This window comes from Lithobates pipiens, unplaced genomic scaffold (assembly GCF_037356315.1).
Source record: "Lithobates pipiens isolate NorthernLeopardFrog02 unplaced genomic scaffold, aLitPip1_a1.2 Scaffold_1, whole genome shotgun sequence".
Classification (NCBI taxonomy): Eukaryota; Metazoa; Chordata; class Amphibia; order Anura; family Ranidae; genus Lithobates; species Lithobates pipiens.
In genome coordinates, this window is record NW_027507685.1 from 23,409,233 (window position 1) to 23,432,757 (window position 23,525).

The 23,525-nt window shown below is 40.9% G+C and overlaps 1 protein-coding gene across 2 annotated transcripts in view; it reads left to right on the forward strand.

Moving 5' to 3' along the window:
* NRK (Nik related kinase) overlaps window positions 1-23,525 on the forward strand; it is a 406,388-nt gene that overhangs the window by 322,988 nt on the left and 59,875 nt on the right. For both annotated transcript variants that reach the window (XM_077484749.1, XM_077484758.1), the window contains 6 exons: window positions 165-338; window positions 5,366-5,483; window positions 15,035-15,196; window positions 16,104-16,247; window positions 17,322-17,456; window positions 20,858-20,958. In XM_077484749.1, coding sequence (XP_077340875.1) covers window positions 165-338; window positions 5,366-5,483; window positions 15,035-15,196; window positions 16,104-16,247; window positions 17,322-17,456; window positions 20,858-20,958 — 834 coding nt within the window. The remainder of the gene's footprint in view (window positions 1-164; window positions 339-5,365; window positions 5,484-15,034; window positions 15,197-16,103; window positions 16,248-17,321; window positions 17,457-20,857; window positions 20,959-23,525) is intronic.

The window sequence follows — 23,525 nt, forward strand, 5'->3', positions numbered from 1 at the left end:
GTAGCTATTAAAAAGCTACTTTCTGATACAACAAATTGTCTTCAGCTCTGACATTTGTCTTTGCCAGAGCGAACATTCCTTTTAGAAAAATGACAGATTTATCTTGCCGTGTAGACGAATCCGGGTTAGTGTATATTTCAATCTGCTGCATTATGTGTTAACAGGCAGCTGAACAGCAAAGTGGCAGCAGCAGCAATCAAGGACTCTGGAGCTCCTGCAATCAAAATTATCTGCTGCCAGATCTCTTACAACAGAGCCATCCTTCAGAGACTTCAGTGATTCAGCACAAAAGTCCTCAAAAAAGTCACAGACCTATGAACAAATCTTTAAATGATCAGGTGAAATCATTATGTTTTATGTCTTGTTCTGCTTGTTCACCCAAACAAGAGTGAGAGAGAGATAACTTGTCTTTCGTTTGTTGTAGGTCACCTTTTGCACTTTGATACACTATTTTTCTCATAGACGTTTCTGTGAAGTAAATACTGTCATAACATCAAGTTCTCTCTTCTCTCTGTGCTGTCAGTTTGAGTGTACCATTAAACTGCTGACAATGTTGAATTTTCATGAGCAAAATACAATTGCATGGAATAAAAGTCACCAACTTTACCTCTACCTTTCTTCTTTTCTTGGCAATTTCATGGCCATGCAGAAACGCAGTCAGTTATGTAAGGGGAATTTATTACCCATCTGGTTCCTGAATACCTGTTTGGAATCTAGAAGTATACATTGTTAGGATTGGCAGTTGATCTTTTTTTTTTCTTTTTCTTTTTTTTTATCGCTACCGTATAGTGTTTTTATACAAACGGTCTTTTGTAAACAGTAAACAGTTCCCATGTCTAATATATTTTTTTATGGGCACAATGGCCTTGCATAATATGACTGGTCAGATGGTTATCATTAGGATTTAAAAGAAATTTGGTTTTATACATATGGGAATGGGAATGTTGTTCTGAACATAAATTCTTTGCTATGATAGGGTTTAAAACAAATACATTTTAAACATGTTTTTCCTTTTCCATGTTAGTATCTATATTTATAGTTTGTCAAAGGGGTAGTTGTTTACAGGCTCCATAGCTAAAGTTGCAATTTACAGACGTAAAGTGTCATTAAATCCACATGCTTTAATTAATATGTAGAGCATGGCATGATTAAATCATTGTTAATATATTGGTGAATTAGAAGATTTGTAAATATGTTTTTAGGTCGTTTTAGAGTCAGTCACGTGAACCTTTTGCAGTTCTTCAGTAAGTTTATGCGCAATATGTGAACGGTTATGTGATTGAAAAAAGAAAAACCTAATCTAAATGTAAATGGCATTATATACCGTATTTGCCGGCATATAAGGCGACAGGGCGTATAAGACGATCCCCTATTTTTCAAGTGAAAACATAGGTTTTGGGCAATACTTGCGGTATAAGACTACCCCCCTTCTGAGGCAACACCATTTAAAAAAAACATTAGAACCAATTTGTAAACAGTAAACAGTTCCCATGTCTAATATATTTTTTTATGGGCACAATGGCCTTGCATAATATGACTGGTCAGATGGTTATCATTAGGATTTAAAAGAAATGTGGTTTTATACATATGGGAATGGGAATGTTGTTCTGAACATAAATTCTTTGATATGATAGGGTTTAAAACAAGTACATTTTAAACATGTTTTTCCTTTTCCATGTTAGTATCTATATTTATAGTTTGTCAAAGGGGTAGTTGTTTACAGGCTCCATAGCTAAAGTTGCAATTTACAGACGTAAAGTGTCATTAAATCCACATGCTTTAATTAATATGTAGAGCATGGCATGATTAAATCATTGTTAATATATTGGTGAATTAGAAGATTTGTAAATATGTTTTTAGGTCGTTTTAGAGTCAGTCACGTGAACCTTTTGCAGTTCTTCAGTAAGTTTATGCGCAATATGTGAACGGTTATGTGATTGAAAAAAGAAAAACCTAATCTAAATGTAAATGGCATTATATACCGTATTTGCCGGCGTATAAGGTGACTGGGCGTATAAGACGATCCCCTATTTTTCAAGTGAAAACATAGGTTTTGGGCAATACTCGCGGTATAAGACTACCCCCCCCCCCCCCTTCTGAGGCAACACCATTTAAAAAAAACATTAGAACCATTAAAAAACACAAAGCAAGAATGCCAACTACTCATCCCCCATGCTGTGATATGTCATAAAGTAAATCAAACAATAATAACACAAACGGAGATCTCTTGAATGCCACAACTCTGGAAAGTAGAATTTTTCACCAACCAAACCTATACCACTTTTGGGTTACATTCTATGGGAATTGTCCACCAAAATGCATTTAATAAACCCCCTGTCATATGTCCCAGATTTACCTGTCCCTCTTGGGTGCCTGGGACCTCAAAGGCAAATAGCAGGATGTATAGTAGTAGGAGCTCAGTGAATGGATTTACCCAGGGAAGTATGGTGAGCGGTGTATTATTTTAATGAATACCACGTCTGCTTGGATTGGCAGAGGCTGTAGCATCATCAGCCCTTGCCTCTCTCTCTCTCTCTCAAAGCCAATCCGAGCAGGCTACTCTATGTAGCCTGCTCGGATTGGCAGAGGTTGTTACTCCAATCCAAGCAGGATCTGTATTCATTAATGGAATATACTGTATCGCTCGCCGGGATTGGCTCAACGGCGTATACTGTTTGTAGCTGAAGCCACATACAGTATTAGCAGACATTTGGGGGCTGACATCCATCGGGCAGCATTGTATACCCAGCGTATAAGACGACCCCCGATTTTTGGGCATTTTTTTTAAGTGTAAAAGGTAGTCTTATACGCCAGAAAATACAGTACATTGAACCACAAGAAAGCAATGCATGCTCGCATGTATGGACATGGACAGTTATTATGGTATGTATATTAAAAAAAATCTTTGTAGTGTCTCAGCCACCACAGGTGCCACACCTGAGGTCATGTGGGGTGGCTCCAGGAACATGATTGACAGTGGAACATTTCCTCATCATTCCATTACTTATCACTACTGTCTATGAAAGTATAAAAGGATGATGTTCTGTCAGTTGTAAACAACATGTGAATCAAACCCAATAAAATAATATTTGCTTTCATGTGTTTTTGTTTCACATAATGTTATTTAGATTTGGATTGGAGATGATTTTAATCAAGAACATGATTTCCAAATTTCTACCTACATATTCAGCAATGATTGGCAGCAAAGCATTTCCTCATTGATGTGCTGTTTATCATTGCCATTTATGTGAATATGTGGGCGGAGTTCTGGCAGTCACATGATCAATTTAAAAATCACTCCAAAATTATATAACTGTATGTGAAACAAAGCACATGAATGTAAGCATTGCAACAAGGCTTGTTTCACATAATATTTACATATTGACCATTTTTTTTAGTCATTCATGTGACTGCCAGAACTCCGCCCACATATTTACATAAATGACAATGATAAACAACAGAGCAATGGAGAAATGCTCTGTTGTCAATTACATTCATGGCACTGCCCTGCATGGCACCAGCAGTGTCATGTGGGGCAGCTTATTGAGAAGGGAAAAAAAATCAAAGCATGAGCAGAGTGACAACACCGAAAAGTGAAGATTGCTTACATCATTGCTTACATCAGTGTTGCCAGTCTCAATAGGGAGCTGCCAGATCACCTGGTAATTGCAATCACAACATAGTTTAAAAAATAAACAGCACGTGTAATCAGATGTGATACTATCTTCAGAAATTGAAAGTAATACTAAAGCTTTGTTTTTTTTTCTGAAATAACAAACATGTCATATTTACCTGCGCTGTGCAATGGTTTTGCACAGAGTAGCCCCAATCCTCTTCTTTGTGGGTCCCTGCCTGGCACTTTTGGCCCCTCCTCTTTGAGCAGGCAGGTAAAAAAAAAAACTCTCAGCCTTTAGAACCACGTTAAAGCGGTAAATTGCTGGGGAAAAAGAGCCTCAAATCAATAGCATAATATGCTATTCTGCATTGCATACTAGCACATTATGAAATACTTTCCTTAGGATGAAGCCCTGCAATGGCGTCCGGTCACTGCTGCGGGAGCTGAGATGTTCCCTCTGTGTTTCTTCCGGGATTGCTGGCTCCGGTGCTGTGAGTGATGTCACTCCCGTGCAAGTGCGCAGGAGCCGTCTGTTCCGGCAGGATACACCGAACCTGCAGAACGCCGCACCGCTGACGTCAGCGGCTGCGTGCAGGGTCAATATCTCCTAAACTGTGCAGGCTTAGGAGATTTTCTTTTTAACAGGTAAGCCTTATTATGGGCTTACCTGTAGGTAAACATCACCAAGCGCGGTATACAAATGCTTTAGGTTTGGGTTTAATGTCACTTTAAGTGGATGACTTCTCAGGGATTCTGTTGTACAGTTCAGTCCACAGACATTGAACAAAAATGGAAGAATGGGAATACTCACCTAGATGGCTGCAGCACAGATCCCAGCTGCAGCTTTCCTATGCTGCTGCCTCTAAGACTGAGAATTGAGTGATCAAACAGTACTGATCACTCAGCTCTTGGGCCTGCAGAGAGCTTATAACTGAGCCTGCTGAGAGAGGCTTAGCCAGCTGCTGTTCCAGGATTCTGAGTGGATCCCAATCAAATGGTCTGGATCTTTTCAGAGCCTGGACCATCTCTGTGACATCAGCCAACAGCGGGCTTTAGCCCCCTGTCAGCTTAAAACAGGTCACAGGAGTGCAGAACTTACTGCACTCCTGTGTCCCACAGGAGAAGTACGGACAAAAATGCTTTTGCTATACTTCTCCTTTAAAGGGCAGACAGCCACTTATGTAATTCTTGCTTAGCTAACCCACTGTGCTCTATGAATCTTTTGTCAAAAGTTAAATTGACCCCAAACCATTGAGATTTCCCAATAAATTGAACATGTTGCCCACTATATTTCATAAACTGACAGAACCAATAAGTAGCTAACAGGTATTTTTGCTTCCATCCTATGGCCCCACACCATCCAGAGCCATGCCAAATCAGCTATAAAGTTAGTGACTTTCTTAGTCACTGTCTGCATGAACTCCTCATGTAACTATACCAGGCTTTTTACATGCCTGTTAAGGAATTGTTGTTGTACTGTATGAGTGGTTTGTCTATACTCTACAGCAAAAGGTACAGAGAATTTAAGGCAGATTTGAATGAGGATTGGGGAAGACCAAGCCTATATGTAAAGGTACCTGCTCTCAGCTATTTACAAGTGCTGTTCCTTTAGGCTTTTTAGTTAGATCACATGTGCTTTCAGTGTTGTACCTATTGCTGACATTTTACGGTTGCACAGATTTGGTTATATATTATATCAATTCTACTTTTGTTATTATTTAGTGGTAAGTTTTCTCTCATCCTTTTCAGACACCAAATGGTGAAAGTCCACAAGCAAAAACTAGCTCATCTTCCACTACTTCGTTCAGTCCATTTATTGATCCCAGACTTCTACAGTTTTCACCTCCAACAAGCCCAACTGTCTCCCGTGAGTACATGTTCAAGCATGTAAATGTAAATGACATCTGTAGACTTTTAAGCATTTTTTAATTGTGTGTTAAACTGTGACTACTGTTCTACTCATAGCTGACCTTTGCTATGTGAAAGGTGCATGTGTGTGTGTGGTGGTGTAGTCATCATGGTCTATTTTAGGTTGAGAAGCTTCTCAATGTGACTTTCTCATTGTTGGAGCTTGGGCAAATGCAGTGAGCTTCCAGGTACGTGTTTGAAATGTTTCTCAATTCCATCTAAGTGCCTTTGTAGGTGCAGTTTACTTTCAAAGTTGGTTGTAGGAAGCAAAATATGTATGTGTTGAAAGATGCCAAGTGTACTAACATTGTCTGCCAACTGACAGCAGACACCTGCCATTCAAAACTTGGAGGCACACACTGATTGCTAATTTCTCTTCTAACTAAACTTTAAAGCTGTACTCCAGGAATTTAGCCATTTTGAAAAATGTTCTGGATTGCTAAGGATTAAGTCCAACAAGGTGCATGCCACATCATGGACTTGGCGCTTTCATTTACAATTTTCATTTTTACAGCGTGTTTGAAGCATAGCTATTGTTATACTTCTGCTGCTCCTATGCTGTACCTTTTTGGTCTCAGCTCCAGCAGCTGCAGAATTGCATGCAGCCGCTCTACTCACTCCTCCCTTCCAACTGTCCAATCAGAGAGAACTTTGTGTTATGTAAACTCATTCACAAAATACAAAGGCTTCTCTGAATGGGCAGAAGAAAGGGGCAGGGAAAGACGCTGTGTGTGAGAAGACAATGCCTCTCCTGTCAGAGCTTCGGGAGTGTAGACATGGATGTACTCTCAGAACTGTCAGATAAGCCCCCAAAAGTGTGAGATAAGTCCACGAGGTTCAATGCACCTTATTGGACTTAACTCGAATATGCCAGAACATTTTACAAATTGGCTGAATTCCTGGTGTGCAGCTTGAATGCTAAACTCTAGATTATGGGAGGAAAACATTCTGGTAGGAGCCATAGTTAACTGGAAATCATGTAAGAAGCCCTATCAATCCCACCTGCTGGCTGTCGTGGGTAAAGGATTTTTCAGCCCCCTAGCCCCTATGATGATGTCTCAGGGGCCAAGTGGATGAATTCCTCAGAACAGGGACAAGCTAAGTAACAAAAAAAAAGGGGGATGCTATAGAGTGGAGAGGAAATTAGGAGGCTAATTTTAGATGTTAACTGAAGTTCAGCTTTAAAGACTCTTATGCCTGAGAGTAAATCTTGGCACCAGAAAGGCTTGAGTTAAATCCCAGAAGTAGAGGCTCTGTGTAGGGCCTAGGCCTAGAATCCAAAGGACTCTACAGGGCCGTAGATATTGATTTGAAGAATACAACAGGTATTTGATAGTACCAAGGGTGCCTATACATTATCCTTTTTGTACTTTTTTCAGTATTGTTTAAGTGCTTTAAGGAAAGAGGGGCAGCAGTTGCTAATGTAGCCCCCTATTCCTAAAATTGGGGCTATATTGTAAATTTAGTTTTTGGCTGAGCTCAGATTTGATTGTATAGTTTATTTGGTTCTGCTCTGATTTCAACTTTGTTGAGTTGTGCATTTCTTGCTGTCGCCAGTAGGTGTCACTGGTACCACAGGCCAGTATGAGAATTACAACTAGATTGAACTATGAATAATTCTTCTTCTTCCAGAACAGCCCAGTAAGAGGTAGGGATGGGCCGAACGGACCACTGTTCGGTTCGGACCAGAACATCCGAATGCCGTAAAAAGTTCGGACCCAAATAACGAACCCCATTAAAGTCAATGGGACCCGAATATCAAATATCAAAAGTGCCCATTTTGAAGGCTTAAATGCAAGTAATTAGGCATACATATGGTTGGTTTGGGGGGGGTGGGGCAAACGATCAAACGACCCCTTTGTTCGGCTGTTCACCAAACGTCCAAACATCGAAAGTTCGTCCCCAACTTATGCTCGGGCCGAACCATTTGCCCATCCCTAGTAAGAGGTTCCTAGCCTCTGTAATTCTGAAAAAGGGGTATTTATTGGGCAGGGCCATGTGCTCTGGTCTCTTCTTTCCTCTGGCCCTCCTGGCCTGAGGATGTGCTGCTGTAAATTCTGCAAGTAGGCCCAGAAGCCTGTCTGGGGGCTGCTAATCCTGAGGTGGTCCTTAGGCTTTCTTGCCTGTGTGGGAAAAGCCGAGCCAAGCTGAGAAGATCCATGGGAGGACCCTTGCTGGAGAGAGCCAGGATGAAGGCTGGACTCTCAGGAGGGCCTGGTGACTAGTTTGGAGGATGCACCTATAAAATTGCTCTTACAGTGTTGCCGGATGGCTTAAAGGTTCTGACACGGTGAAGCTGAATCCCATTTTACAATCTAAACCGTAGTAACAAGCTCCTGGCTGCTAAGTCTGTGAGAGGGGCTTATTCAGGAGTTATACTGGCTGCTAAGTCTGTGAGAGGGGCTTATTCAGGAGTTATACTGGCTGCTAAATCTGTGAGAGATGCTTGTCCAGTAATTCTATCGGCTGCTAGGTCTGTGTGAGAGGCCTATTCAGGTAGTCAAGATCTGCTATATGAGAAAGCTGTTTAACTTTTGGATTCAAAGAGTCTGTAAGTGGTCTGCAAATGGTATCTGAAACCTCCCCTAATCCTCTCTCCTATTACTACTTTCAAGTTCCTCATTAAAGCATTGAAAAATATCTAAAGTGACTGGCCCCCAATTTCTGTTCTATACTTCCCATTATAGTCTTGGACTCAGCCCTGGGGTGAATGTAAGCTCGCTCCCTGCCTCTGGAGGTAACCCCTTGCCCCTAGTAGACCCAGGGGGGCGCTACACTAAGAAGAGTTTCAAGACACTGTACCTTAACCAGTTGCCAACCGTCTCGCGCCGATATAAGTTGGCAGAAAGGCTCTGCTGGGCAAAACCCCATATGGGTACGTTGTACACTTTAAGAGCTGCTTGGGGGCACGCGCGCATACTAAGTAGGAACAACGATATGTCTCCTCCCCCAGTCAGTCACATCCCCATACAGTTAGAACAAATCTAGGAAACACACATTTAGCCCCTTGATCGCCCCCTAGTGTTAAACCTTCCCTATCAGTGACATTTACATAGTAATCACTGCATTTTTATAGCACTGGGCGCTGTATAAATGTCAGGGGTCCCAAAAATTTGTCAAAAGTGTCCATAATGTCGCAATACCAATAAAAATCGAATTACTAATAAAAAAAAAAGTCATAAATCTTTCCCATAGTTTTGCTATAACTTTTGCGCAAACCAATCAATATACGCTTATTGCTTTTTAACACAATTATGTAGAAGAATATATATTGGTCTAAACTGATGAAGAAATTTGTTTTTTAAAAACATTTTTGGGCATATTTATTATAGCAAAAAGTAAAAAATATTGTGTTTTTTTTCAAAGTTGTCGCTCTCTTTTTGCTTATAAATAAAAACCGCAGAGGTGATCAAATAGCATCAAAAGAAAGCTCTATTTGTTGGAAAAAAAGGACGTCCATTTTGTTTGGGTACAACATCACATGACCTCACAATTGTCAGTTAAAGTGACACAGGGCCAAATTGTAAAAAGTGCTCTGGTCTGAAGTGGTTAAACATCAAGTTGCAGCTTCTGTTTTTCTTCTGTCCTTGATTGTAAGACTTTATGGGGTCGACAACCTGTCAATCACGATCTACCTGTCAACCGCCGCCAGGTGACAGGTAGATTGTGAAAATGTCCCTACTTTGCCAACACCCGCTTGCATGCCGCTCCTTCCCCCCACCTCTATCACTCTCATCCTCATGGCAGGGCAGAAGGCAGCACAGCTCAGGACGAAGGGCGGGACTGGCCAAGTTAAATTTTTTGTTAATATGGGGGCATGCCCTAGATAGAGCCAAGCCGGTCCTGCAGTTGCCGAGCTCCGCTTCAGCGCTGGGGATCTGCATCTTTTCTGCACATTCCGCCCTCTGTTTACTCTTCCACAGACTCCTTCAGCCCCTTCTGACTCTCCGGGTGCCTCATGATGCTCCTACAGCGATATCTCCTGGTAAACGGAGGGGGGGAGGGGCACGCACGTTCCCCAACACTGAGCCGACAGGGCAGCTTTTCCCCTTAAACCTGTCTCTCTTCAGGCGCCCTAAGTTCTTCCTACCACCATCCCACTAATTGCTGCTCCCTATCAAAACAAAAGAACTCGCTGCTCCAGGTGAGACAGGAAGCCTAATGATATCACAGGTGCCCACCTCGGCTCGCCTCCACATACGATCAACACTGAAGAAACGGTTGCACTCCAAGATCCATCAAAATTCTTATTTAATAACAAACATCCCAAGTTTTACAGACAGTTCAAATAGTAGACGCCATTAATGAATAATGACTAAGCGCACCTGTTAGTGTGTGAAACGCATCTATCATTTGAACTGTCTGTAACACTTGGGATGTTCGTTATTAAATAAGAATTTTGATGGATCTTGGAGTGCAGCCATTTCTTCAGTGTTGAATTGCTGCTCCCTAAGGGTAGTCTGTAGGCATCAAAAAAGGCCAGAGGACATTGCTATTGGGGGGGGGGGATAATATAGTAAAATCTACTCACACTGCCCTACTGACACCATCCACTGTGCTACTGACACCGTCCATGCCCCCGCTGACACCGTCCATGGCTCTGCTGACACTATCTACTGACTGACACCATCCACTGCCCCACTGACACCATCCACTGCCTGATAAAATCCACTTCCCTACTGACACCGTCCACTGCTCTGCTGACACCATCCACTGCTCTGCTGACACTGCTCTTCTGACACCATCCACACGATGTCCACTGCCCTACTGACACCATCCACTGCTCTACTGAAACGTCCACATACTGCCCACAGCCCTACTGACTGAAACAGTACACTTTTAAGGTAGGCTAACTATGTAGATTTACAGTGACGTTTCTTTTATTATATTTTTCTAAGTTTTCCTTACTATTTAGATAGGCTGTGCTAGTTAAATTCTTTTTTTTTTTTAAAGGGTGCTGAACCCCAGTGATCTTTGATCTCTTTTATGTTGTTCAGGTATCTCCACCCAGGGCCAGCCCCACCATGGAATCCGGTGGGACCATGGGTCCCGAGCGGCACTTTCAGGGGGGTAGCAAACTGCCACCCGAAAGCAGTGCCAGAACTGCCCCCAGCCACCTCACTCCGCTGCTTAGACCCCTGTGAGGAGCCCGGTGCCACTGCTGTTAGTGGTGACTGGAGCAGTTGGACAGAACACTCGCCCAGGGGGAGTAGTCAGCGGGTGAGTGAGCGGGCTGATGGGCGGGGGGAGCAGAGAGATGACCTCATCTCTCACCGTCCGCCCTGCATCACTGCAGTTTCACCTCCACTGTGCAGCTGCAGGCAGCAGAGAGATTACATTATCTCTCTGCTGCCTGCCCTCACTCTAGGACACAGCAAGTGACAATCTGCAACGTGTGGCAGGTGACATGGCAAATGACAATCTGCAACATCTGGCAGGTGACGTGGCAAGTGACAATCCGCAACATGTGGCAGGTGACGTGGCAAGGGATAATACACAATGTGTGGCAAGTGACAATCCGCCAACGTGACAATCCACAATGTGTGGCAAGTTACAATCCACAACATGTGGCAGGTGATGTGGCAAGTGACAATTCGCAACGTGTGACAATTTGTAACCTATAGCAGGTGGCAATCCGCAACATGTGACAATCCACAACATGTGGCAAGTAACAATCCGCAACGTGTGACAAGTTACAATCCGCAACATGTGCCAGGTGACGTGACAAGTGACAATTCGCAAAGTGTGACAATTTGCAACCTATAGCAGGTGACAATCCGCATTTGATGGTGGAGTCCGAATTAAAACTGTACAAATTTTAAAAAAGTACAAACACGCATCACAAGTTGTATGAGACATGAGAGCCTGAGAGGGACTTGCCTTGCCCAGCCCTGATTAGCCACTTACAGACCAGAAGGATCTGCCCCCTTAATGACCAGGCCATTTTTTGCAATATGGCGCTGCGTCACTTTAACTGACAATTGCGCGGTTGTGCAATGCTGTACACAAAAAAATGTACTTCTTTTTTTCCCCACAAATCGAGCTTTCTTTTGGTGCTATTTGATCACTTCTGCGGTTTTTATTTTTTGCACTATAAACAAAAAAAGAGCAACAATTTTGAAAAAAACACAATATATTTTAGTTTTTGCTACAATATATAGTAAAAAAAAAGGTCTTCATCAGTTCAGGCCAATATGTATTATTCGTTTACATATTTTTGGTAGCAATTGGCATACATTGATTAGTTTGCGCAAAAGTTATAGTGCCTACTAAATGTCGGATATATTTATGGCATTTTTATTATTTTTTATACTAGTAATGGCGGCGATCAGCGATTTTTAGCGGAACTGTGACATTGCGGTGGACAGATCAGACACTTTTGATACATTTTTGGGACCATTGACATTTATACAGTGATAAATGCCCCTGGCGGGGAAGGGGTTAACACTAGGGGGCGATCAAGGGATCTGTATGTGGTGACCCAATTACTCTTTAAATTACCTTCAAAAGTTATGCACATGTACATCCAGTTTTTTTTTTCTTCATTTTACTTGAGTTGTTCTTTTTTATTTAATTTTTCCTCTGTGTATCTATGATGTCAGATACTGAAACTGTAATTTTCTTTGTGGAAAATTTGAATAAAAATATTGGAAAATAAAAGGGGTTAAATGTGTTTCCTGGGAGGTGTTTCAAACTGTAGGGGGATGGGACTGACTGGAGGAGGAGAGAGATTGCTGTTCCTAATCACTAGGAACATCAGATCTGTCTCTCCTCCCCTGCCAGAATGGGGATCTGTCTGTTTACATTGACAGATCCCTGTTCCGGAGGCCCAGAGGACATTGTGGCCGCCGGCCACGCACAGGTACTTTTATACTTTATTTATACATGTATAGTGCCATGACCGGTCCTCTTTATACTCCTATACATGTAGAACACTGAATTAAAAACAAGAGCTAAGCGGGACTTTAAATTAAGTACGGGGTCTTTTATTGAAAAAAAAAAAGGAAATTTTTTTATTATTTGTTTTTATAGTAAGACATGATTACATGTATATTGGAGAGGTGCGCAGACAAACACATTATTAACATTAGCATTTTGCTTTATACAATCTTATTGACCAATACAGAATAGGTTATAAAAGCGCACCTCCATTATAAACATATAACAATCAAATATAATAATAAGTTAAACAAATAATGCAATGTAGGCAACAACTTTGAACCTATGACTTCTTGGTTGTTGCAATAAATTAATAAGGAAAACATAATTGATGCAATGTTTCAAAAGTTGATGCTAATTGAAATTGGGGTACCAAAATACACGGCAATTGTTAGCCCTACGCGTTTCGCGGCTTACTACCGCTCGTCAGAAGCAAGCTCGTGATTGGTCTGAAAATACAAAGTAATAGTAAATTAGTATTTGCAATGATGGAGCATGGGGAGGTTGCCACTTAATTGATAAAGTGACTTACAAAGTGGCCCAAAAATTGGGCAGAACTTCCAGCAATGGGAACTGCTAGAGCTGAGATAAAACCGTCTCATCCGGGGTTGAGGCAGGGTTCAGACCATCCCCCAACAATGTCAGGGGGCAGGCCAGGGGGAACCGAAACAGACATCCTCAACACAGGTCCACTAGGTGCTAAATGTATATGTGTGTTACCCAAATCTGCGAAAGAGAAAAAAAATAAAGGAAAAGTGTAATGGGTCACAAAAAAAAAAAAAACCCCAAAAGCAGGACACTGAGTGTGGATTGAACGTGTTGAATGAATATAACTAATTGCTGAAAAGTGTATGTGAATGAAATATACATAAATGATTGGGAAATAGGAGAAGGCTAAATGTGTGTTAAATAAGTGGGAATGGACGATGGGGAAATACAAAATCATCCAATTCAAATGTGTAAAAAAGTATGTGCAGTGCTCTGAATGAAACAATGTGTGTGCAAAAAGGAAAGAAGAAAAACGAATCAAAAGCAAAAAAAAAAAAAAAATACATGAATAAAACTCTATTACCCATATGTAGAGTTAAGGAGTGATCTCTTCCTAGTGGAACACAGTGGAGGAGTGAACTGTCTGTCTGTCCCAGCTCATATACCCCAGGCCCTGGGCGCATCCCCGCCAGCGTCATGCATGATGTCTTTTGCAGCTGTGAGAAGATGAGGGAACACTCACAGCTGAGGATAATCCATACCTCAGTGGGTGCCCCTCCATCTTAGCTGCAGCATCAGGTGGAAAGACAAAAAAAAAAAAAAAAAAAACACAAAAACAAACAATAGACTCCCACCTTGCAGTGTCTATTGACACCACTCGAGGGGCCCATTTATGCATGGCGCCGATGCGCTGAGATCGAACCCCACCACCCCCTGTGATCCACAAAGGGAGGTAGGGAGGGAGCTGAGCGCATCGCAACCCCCGAAATGTTTCCTTTTTTTTTTTTCAATAAAAGACCCCGTACTTCATTTAAAGTCCCGCTTAGCTCTTGTTTTTAATTTTGTGGCTCATATCTGAAAGGGATGGAGGCTATGACCTCATTTAAAGTCCCCAAATTTCCCCCTCCCCTCTCCCCACCATGTTACTACATGTAGAACACTATAACCGGTCCCATTTATGCTCCTATATACATGTATAGAGCCATGAAAGGTCCTCTTTATACTCCTATATACATGTATAGTGCCATGACGGGTTCTCTTTATACTCCTATATATGTAAACGACCATGGCAGATCCTCTTTGTTTACATGTATCGGAGTATAAAGAGGACCTGTCATGGTTTACATGTATCAGAGTATAAAGAGGACCTGTCATGGTTTTCATGTATAGGAGTATAACCATGACAGGTCCTCTTTATACCCCTATATACATGTATAGAGATATCACATGTCATATGTATTGAGCCATGACAGGTCCTTGTTATACTTATATATACATGTTTAGTGCCAAGACCGGTCCTCTTTATTCTCCTATATACATGTATAGAGCCATGGCAGATCCTCTTTATACTCCTATATACATATATAGAGCCATGACAGGTCCTCTTTAGTTATCAAGATATAAAATGGTGAATGTGGGGGCCTTTTGGTGGGCGTTATTTTTTTATTTTTGGGATGGGGGCAGCATTTCATTCTTGGTCTCATGTAGCACAATGTCTTTGGCCGGCCCTGTCTCCACCTCTCAAAGGCTGCCTACACCCCTTGTACAGTATGGCTTAGTGATTAATTTAGTATACAAGCAAAAGACTATGCTGCATCGCTTATTACCTTGCAAAATGGTTATGCAAATAGGTCACATTAAAAGTGAAAGAAAAAATATAAAAGTAGTCTTTTCTTGCAGAATTCTTTTTTTTTATTTGCATTGTTTTTTTTTTTTTTTTTTTTTTTTAATGCACACATTTGTAAAGATTTCTGTGTCTTCCATCATGCAGATTACTAACCTTCAAATTAAAAGTAGTAATACACGCTAGTCTTTTATGAGCAGCCCCCTAGTAATATGCCCTTATCTTTTTTATTTATTTAGCTAGCAGTATAAAAGTGGAGCCTTTCCGCAGAGAAAATAATGCAAGGAAAGGATCGGTTGTCAATGTTAATCCAACAAATATTCGTCCTCAGAGTGACAGTCCTGAGATTCGCAAGTATAAGAAGAAATTTAATTCTGAGATCCTTTGTGCTGCTCTCTGGGGTGAGTTTTACTAGGTTACATGCAGTCCTACCTGTGATTTTCTTTTCTTCAGCCATTTCCATTAGAGCTACTGCTAAAAACCATTATTCATCGTACAATATTTATTATGGGATGTTTTCTATACAGGTGGCTTGGCCCTCAGTTGTAAGTCTGGGTTACAGTATCTACAATATTGTTAAAGAGGAAGTAAACCCTGATGGGTTTACTTCCTCTTTCATTCCCTGCAAAGGCAAAGCATAATGGACTACTATGCATCGCATAGTAGCCCATTATGTGTCACTTACCTGACACAGGAACCAGCGAAGTCACCGCTGTCCCCTGTAATCCGGCGCATCCATCTTCTCGGTGGGGTCTCGCAGCTCCGCTGCTGTCATTCAGCGAAGCCACGATGACATCACTTCCGCGCTTGCGCACGGGAGCCGACACGCGCGGCATTGCACGGCATCTTCATCATTGACGATGCCACGCTCAGTGCGCCTGCGCGCCACTGTCTACGGTGCATGCGCCGTAGACAGCGGTGCCTGTCTTTGGGCAAATATCTCCTAAACCGTATCTAGGCTTACCTGTAGCCTAATCTAGGCTTACCTGTAGGTCAAAGTGGTTTGTAAGGGTTTACAACCACTTTAAGACCTCTTTTTAACGTTGTTCTGTTGTACATAAGTCTTAATTCTGACCTCTCGTATCCTGTAGGGAAAATGTACCTTTTCTCAGCTACAAACCTTCAGCCAAAGCTCAAGGTTTGACCTGATCCCAAATTCAGGGATCAGACAGGAAAGTGGCTTTACATATGCCAACATGTAATTGCCCTCAGATTCTAATAGATAAGGCTACCTTTTCCATGTTACAGAACTATGTGAAAATCCTACATTGCTGCATGTAATACTTTTCCTATGTTTTAATGTGCCAGGTGTTAACCTGTTGGTGGGAACTGAACATGGTCTATGGCTGCTGGATAGAAGTGGGCAAGGGAGAGTTTATCCCCTTATTAGCAGAAGACGATTTTACCAAATGGATGTACTAGAAGGACTAAATATCCTGATTACTATTTCAGGTCAGATACATTTTTGGATGTATAAATTGTTGCATAATTTAAATATGTGTGATATAGCTACATCAGGCAAATCTAATTGACACACGGAACTGTGAAAGATTAGTGTTTTGAGATACTTATACATATATATCTACTGAAATCAAAATGGGGACAGGGAGCGCAATGCAGTAATGGAAAATTGTATATATCTCTTTTTTTAACATAATGAACAAAAATCATAAGAACCATGTACTCGTTCATCTGGGGGTCAATTCGGCAGGGGCTTGCACACCCCCTGAAGAAGCTGTTGCGAAACATGTTGGGATAAAGTGTAGCAAGTATCCTATTCCTCTGCCTTCAGGACCCTTTATATGTGTAACTTGGTTGTGTAAATTGATTGAACTATGCACTATGTGTGATTTTTTAATTGTACTTTTTTTTTTATTGTAATTTTTTTAATATAGTCTATGTATCTGATGTGTATTGATTACAAATAAGCGCCGTAAAAATCCCATCTTCATTCTTATATTGAATGTACCTATGGTTTTAGTTTATTGTGTTGTACAAGGATATTTTTGGATTCAAATTTTCTATTAATGCATTGCACTCCCAAACCCCGTTTTGATTTTGATTTACATGTTAGGCTGTGATTGGAGCATGCATATTTTGCCTAGCACAACTCCCATTTTGTAGATTGATATCTTTTTTGCATTTGTATTGTATTTTGCCCTCTAAAAACTGTTAATATTCTGTTCCCAGAACACAACGGGGGGCGGGGCGTCTGCCGGGGTCTGCGGCGGTCTGCCCGGAAGTGGGTGCAGACACCTGGATTATCCAGGTAACTGCACCCCCCTCCCCCCTGAAAGGTGCCGATTGTGGCACCGGAGGGGGGGAGGGATCAGATTAGCGGAACTTCCCCTTTAGGGTGAAGAACCGCTTTAATGAACATGATCTGCTCGCCACAACAGTTTGCTTCTTTAGTATCTTCATGCGTTGGCCCTGTAATGTTTTTTTCCAATTGTGTCACTCGTATTCTTCTACAGTAGGTGCCATCTCAAACTTTTTTAGATATTTCTGTATTTTTTTCCACTGAAGGCAAAAAAAACAAGCTCAGGGTTTATTACTTATCCTGGCTGAGAAATAAAATTCTGCACAATGATCCAGATGTAGAGAAGAAGCAAGGATGGGTCTCTGTAGGAGATTTGGAAAGCTGTGTACACTACAAAGTTGGTAAGTAAAAATTCTGTTATTTTAAGTTCAGCAAAATGCAGTATATGCAGTTAGGAGAGGCCAGCTAAAAATGTTGTCAAGGTTTCTATGTTATATGCTTCCAGTTCAGTGTGGATCATGGTGGACTGACACTCAGCGTTGCATAAATCCCAAGTGGGAGCTTTATATTAAGTTAAATATAATATAATAAAACAATGTACTTGGGTAATAAGTCTGGAAACACGGGGCTTGGTATGGCTGAAACCTACAGTTTGATGGCTTTCTTTAATGATCTTCTGCATTTTAAAGTTTCATAGTCCACGTTTCCATAATTGGTCATTGTATACAAAAAAAGGCCTAATCTGAACCACTTTCTTTTCTTTAGAAATTTCCAGCTGAATTCTAATAGGAACGTGGCTTTCTGTTTAGAAACCTGAATTAAATCTAAAATGAGATGGAACTGAAAAATAAAGCACATAATGGCATTTTACTATAGTTCCAAAGCAGATGTTCACCTCGTAACACAATAAAGAAAAAAACCTGGTCATTTGCATTTGGTCTATAGAACTCATTCAACGTGTAGGTGTTCCCACAATTTTAATCCAGCTAATTCAAAGAAATGCCTAATTATAATATAAATACTATGTGGGCTGAAGCCTAATTGCAATTGGCCGCACTCAATTAGTGTGATAAAGCACTTCAGTTACTGATAATAATCCTGCATGTCACTTAATAAGCCGAAAGAAACTTTTACTTTGTGTGAATAAAAGGAGATTATACAATAGCTTATTTTCTTATACTAATTGTAAAATTAGTTGATAGAATGATTTACAGTTTATTTGAGGTGATACAAGATAGGAAATGTACTGCCTATTGGGCAATGTAGCTGCCTATAGCAACCAAACAGATCCATGGCATTAATAGTGATTTGTTACAGGCCAATGGATTTATATTGCTCTAACTCTGCCTTTTTTCAACCAGGGTGGCCTTTGGTTTCTACAGGGGTGCCTTAGCAAAATGCCTAACAATTGCCCAGCAATTGTATACATGCTAGCAGGTGGATCAAAATTGCCTCTAAAGCCCCATACACACTATCAGATGTTCTGCTGATTTTTTTCCTTCCGATTTACCAAACCATATAATATGAGGTCAAACCTTAGGAGTTTCAATTTGTATGCAATCAGGCAGGCCTTTGAACTACATGGTTTTGGTAAATCTTAAGATAAAAATCGGCAGAAAATCTGATAGTGTTTATGGGCCTTTAGTTACACAGGTTTTCATTGAACACCATTACAACCTTGCAGCTGCCAATGTCCAATGTCATCAGTTGATAAGGAGAATGTCGTGTGCCTGCAGAGCATCCTTGTTTGCCCCTCTCCTGATCCACTCCCTCAGCACTGGAGTCACAATAGCTTTGTGAAGAGAGGAAAACTGAGGGAGAAAAGAAATGCTAGAATACTAGTCCGTACCAGTGTGAAAAGAATTCCAGGTTGGCAAAAACTATAGAATTGATCAGTCATCTTTAACTGATTTATTGGTTGCATTGTTTCTTTGTTGACAAAAGTCTTCCCACTGGACAAATAAAACTAAATAGCAATAAGAACCATTATTTTTTATTTTGACAATCCTTTCCAACTGGCATTAATGCTGCGTACACACGATCGTACTTTCCAGCGGACTTGGAGGTCCGCCAGACTTTCCGAACGAGCGGACTTGCACACACACGAACTGACTTTACGGCGGACTTCCTGTCGGACTTTTGGTGCAGGTGCTGTAGTTGCCATTGTGTCGTAGTTGGTCCGTGGGACCAGCATACAGCCGAGTGGACTTCCCGACAGGAACTGGGTCCGGCGGACTTTCGGCGGAAAGATTTAAAACATGTTTTATTTCTAGGTCCGCCGGACTTTGGGGAAGAAAAAGTCTGCTGGAGCCCACACACAATCTAATTGTTCGACGGACTCTGGTCTGCCGGACCAAGTCCGCCAGAAAGTCTGATCTTGTGTACGCGTCATTAGATACATACCCTAAAGGTCTTCAGTCATAATTCAGACCTATTACTTGTATTTTAACTTTAACCTCTCTTTAATCTTGCATAAACCTCTCTAATGAAGTGCCTCTTCTCATGCATAATATGCTTCTTGTCTGCATTATACTTTTTCCATTGAGCCTAACTTTGTTGGGCCATCTTTCTGCCATACCACTACTATACCAGGCAATATAATATAATTAAACTTGTTGTTAATCTTTTACATAGCTTTAAGGGTACTGTTCACCCTTGCATTTTCACATTCAAGATGATCAGCAACCACATTTAATAAAATATTGTATCCCCTTATTCACCGTTTTTATACTATAATTCCTTATTAAACATGACTGCAGTTCCACTACACAGGATAGTTTGTTGAAAAGGTAGTACACGCCCCTTAAAAAAGCCACTGTCAACAGTTTTTTGCCATATTCAAGGCTGATTATTCTGTAAATGTACTATATGTGGCATATAGGTAGTATGGTAACAAGATGATTAATTTTGATTTATTTATTTAATGGTTCCTTCCCAGATCTGGCCAGTACGCACCCCAAACAAACATGGCAGCAAGTTTTCATTACCACCTTAAGTTACTGCTTGGTAATCTGCTTATATAGTTGGCTCTCCAGATTGCAAGAGTATTTCACAAATGAGCATTTTAGGGGTTTGGCAAAATCTCCCTGAAGCCTATCTTCAATGGGGTAGCTGGAGCTGATGACATTACAGCAACCAATTGAATGGCCAACAATTGCTACAATGTCTCCTACATAGCAACTAATCAGATTTCAGCCAAAATAGAACAATATACTCAGTGAAAGTGCAGGGTAAGGTACTATATGTCCTTAAGTCCATCGGATGAGTTACACTGTTGTATTAAATAGAAAATATGGTTTATGCACAGGTTAAAAATATAATTGTGTAAGTTCATGCATAAAGATAATGTATTACCGGGTGTGTACTTTCATTCCAGTGGATCCTGGTACAACTTTAATACTGAGTTTAGAATGAGACTAGAGAATTTCCCCCATGAGGATTGTTAATAATTTTTTTTATATGTAATGATGATACTATGATGTATTCAGGGACATGTCTCCAGAGCTTCTGAAAACAAATAGCATACAGAATATCCATAATAACCCCCCCCCCCCCCAAGCTGGCAGATCTATATTATCTATAACTAGTGACATCATTTTTCAGGTCTCCATTGTAAGCAGGGGTATGGTATTCAACATCTTGTAATTTTCTTATGCATACTGAAGTTAAGTCAATTTTATTAATACGTTTTCTTTATTTGTCTGTTTAACTTTACTGGCATAGATAAAGTGATTCTATGCTATGCATCTTAGTGCATACTTGTTATGTACTGTTAACAACACTATTTTTTGTTCCATCGTAGTTAAATATGAAAGAATAAAATTCCTTGTTATTGCTCTGAAGAACTCTGTAGAAGTATATGCATGGGCGCCAAAGCCATACCACAAATTTATGGCTTTTAAGGTGAGTTATCCATCATTTCTGTAACAAATGTGCCAGTTGTGCACTGAACAGTGATGGTCCAAGTACCGTTAAATTGTGCCTTCCAAAATATACATCTATTCTCTTCCTTTCTCCTAAAAGGATTCCTAATTTATCATAAAATATTGTACCTGTTTAACATTTGGTATATCATTTCTGGTCTATAACAAACTATCATATTTATTTTGTAGCTCTTACCAGATGCCATTCTTGTGAAATGTGAAGCAGTTGTTTCATATTTAGCTATTCCATTTTCAAATTTACTTTGACCTTTTCGTTTTTAAATTTGATTTAACCTTTATTAATGCGTCACTCTATACAAAATATTTCAATCGCCAGGGGCACTACAAAACAACTACTTAAATCTGCAATAGTTAAAGTGTACGTAAAGTGAAACTTTTTTTCCATTTTAAATAGTTGGGAATGATTAAAACGTCAGTTTTTTTTGGTATCTGTATCCCATTCAAGAGATTTAGCTTCATTCTCTGTCCTGTAGTCACAACAGGAAGTAGGAGCAAATCTCTCTGAAGTGAGGTAAATGTCCCCTTGGACAGTTGTCATCAAAGTAATTATTGTAATCCTTCTGAGTTCCAAAGCTGACAACATATGTTGTAAAGACATACTGATCCTTCACAGATAATTCTAGATATTGAGACTTCTTGTAGTCCTTAAAACCACTGGGACATTTTGTGATTATCCATGCAATTCTCCTGATATTGTAAAGCAACAAATGCACATCTTATGCCGCATACACACGATCGAATTGTCTGGCGTACTTAGTCCGACATACAATCCGGCGGATAGTCTGGCGGACTTTCTACCGAACGGACTTTGCCACACACGGACACACAGAAAGTCCGACGTTCGCTTGCGCGATGACGTACAGCACGTACGACGGGACTAGAAAAAGGAAGTTCAATAGCCAGTAGCCAATAGCTTCCTTTTTCGTACTTGCTTCTGAGCATGCGTCATTCTTAGTCCACCGTACTAGCATACTGACGAACGTATTGTCCACTGAAACCCAAGTCCGACGGGAAGATTGGAGTTCAAAAATACTTTCTTAGTCCGCCGGACTTCACGCTGGAAAAGTCCGCTGAAGCCCACACACAATCAAATTGTCAGCTGAAATGCATTTCGGCGGACTAAGTACGCCAGACAATCTGATTGTGTGTACGCGGCATTACTTATAGAAACCAGGAAGGTCAACTCCTGAAACTGGTCCCCAAAAACACCACTCCTGATGTTGCCTTTACCTACCCTTATCCCATAAAGAAAGGAGGAGGCAATTAGCCCTGATTACACACTATCCATTTTTTTTTCATTCAACCCAGTTGTTCTAACTCCTCTAATTATCATGGTCATGGCCAATGCTCATATTAGGTATAGTAAAGATACAAGTTTAGAAATTATATAATAGGATTGCAGAAGGGAAACACTTTCCCACATCACTATTACCCCTTTAAAGTCCACATTTTTCAATGAGTTAGCGTGACTCAAAATGTGCGCTACCAACCGGTGGAGCAGAACGTTAAAGGGTTAAAGGTTAGAACTACCTCAGAACTCCAGCTTCCTATGGGGTCCATTCAGATACAGAGCCCCGACCTGGCCCCGCCCCCGATTTGCTGACTTCATTGACAGCCGTGGGAGCCAATGACGCTGATGCTGTGTCTCAGCCAATTAGGAGAAGTGTTCCAGACGGCTTAGACATTCGTGGACATTGCTGGAGAGAGATGGGGCTCAGGTAAGTAATTAGGGGTGCTGGGGAAGCTGCTACACACAAAAGGTTTTTTATCGTAATGCATAGAATACATTACAATAACAAAACTTTCTGCCTTTACAACTCCTTTAAGAAAAGCCTATATACAATTTTCAAAGTAATGCATTTCCATATTTCACATTAACAACAAATCCCATTTTTATTAGCCAATCTGATAAAATTCTGGCCAGGCATAAACTCCAGACTCCTCTCAGTATAACCAAAATGATCTGCTTCTTGTAACAGGACATTAGCTCATCGTTGTGGTCAAGTTTTGCAGTCAGTCAGTCAGTCATTTGCAGAACCTAAACTTGTAAACACCTTATAAGAATAAAAAATCAGAAGTGTATTAAGATTTGCTATTTTATACCTAGCAAATGTTCAAACTTGAATAAGTCCAAACATGAATCAATTTTAATTCTGGTTTCTATAAGCCAGCAGCAGAATCGTACTTAACCACTTGCCGCCCGCCAATTGCCAAATGACGGCTGCAAAGTGGTTTCAAAATTCTGAACAGACGTCATAGACCGTCCTCAGGATTTTGAGCCGCTGCATGCCCCCTCGCGGCGATCGTTGTTGTGGGGTGTCAGTCTGACACCCCACAACTACGATCTCGGTAAAGAGTCTCCAACGGAGACTCTTTACCACATGATCAGCCGTGTCCAATCACGGCTGATCACAGTATAAATAGGAAGAGCCGGTGATCGGCTTTTCCTCACTCGCGTCTGTCAGACCTGAGTAGAGGAGAGGCGATCGGCTGCTCCTCTGACAGGGGGGTCTGTGCTGATCGATT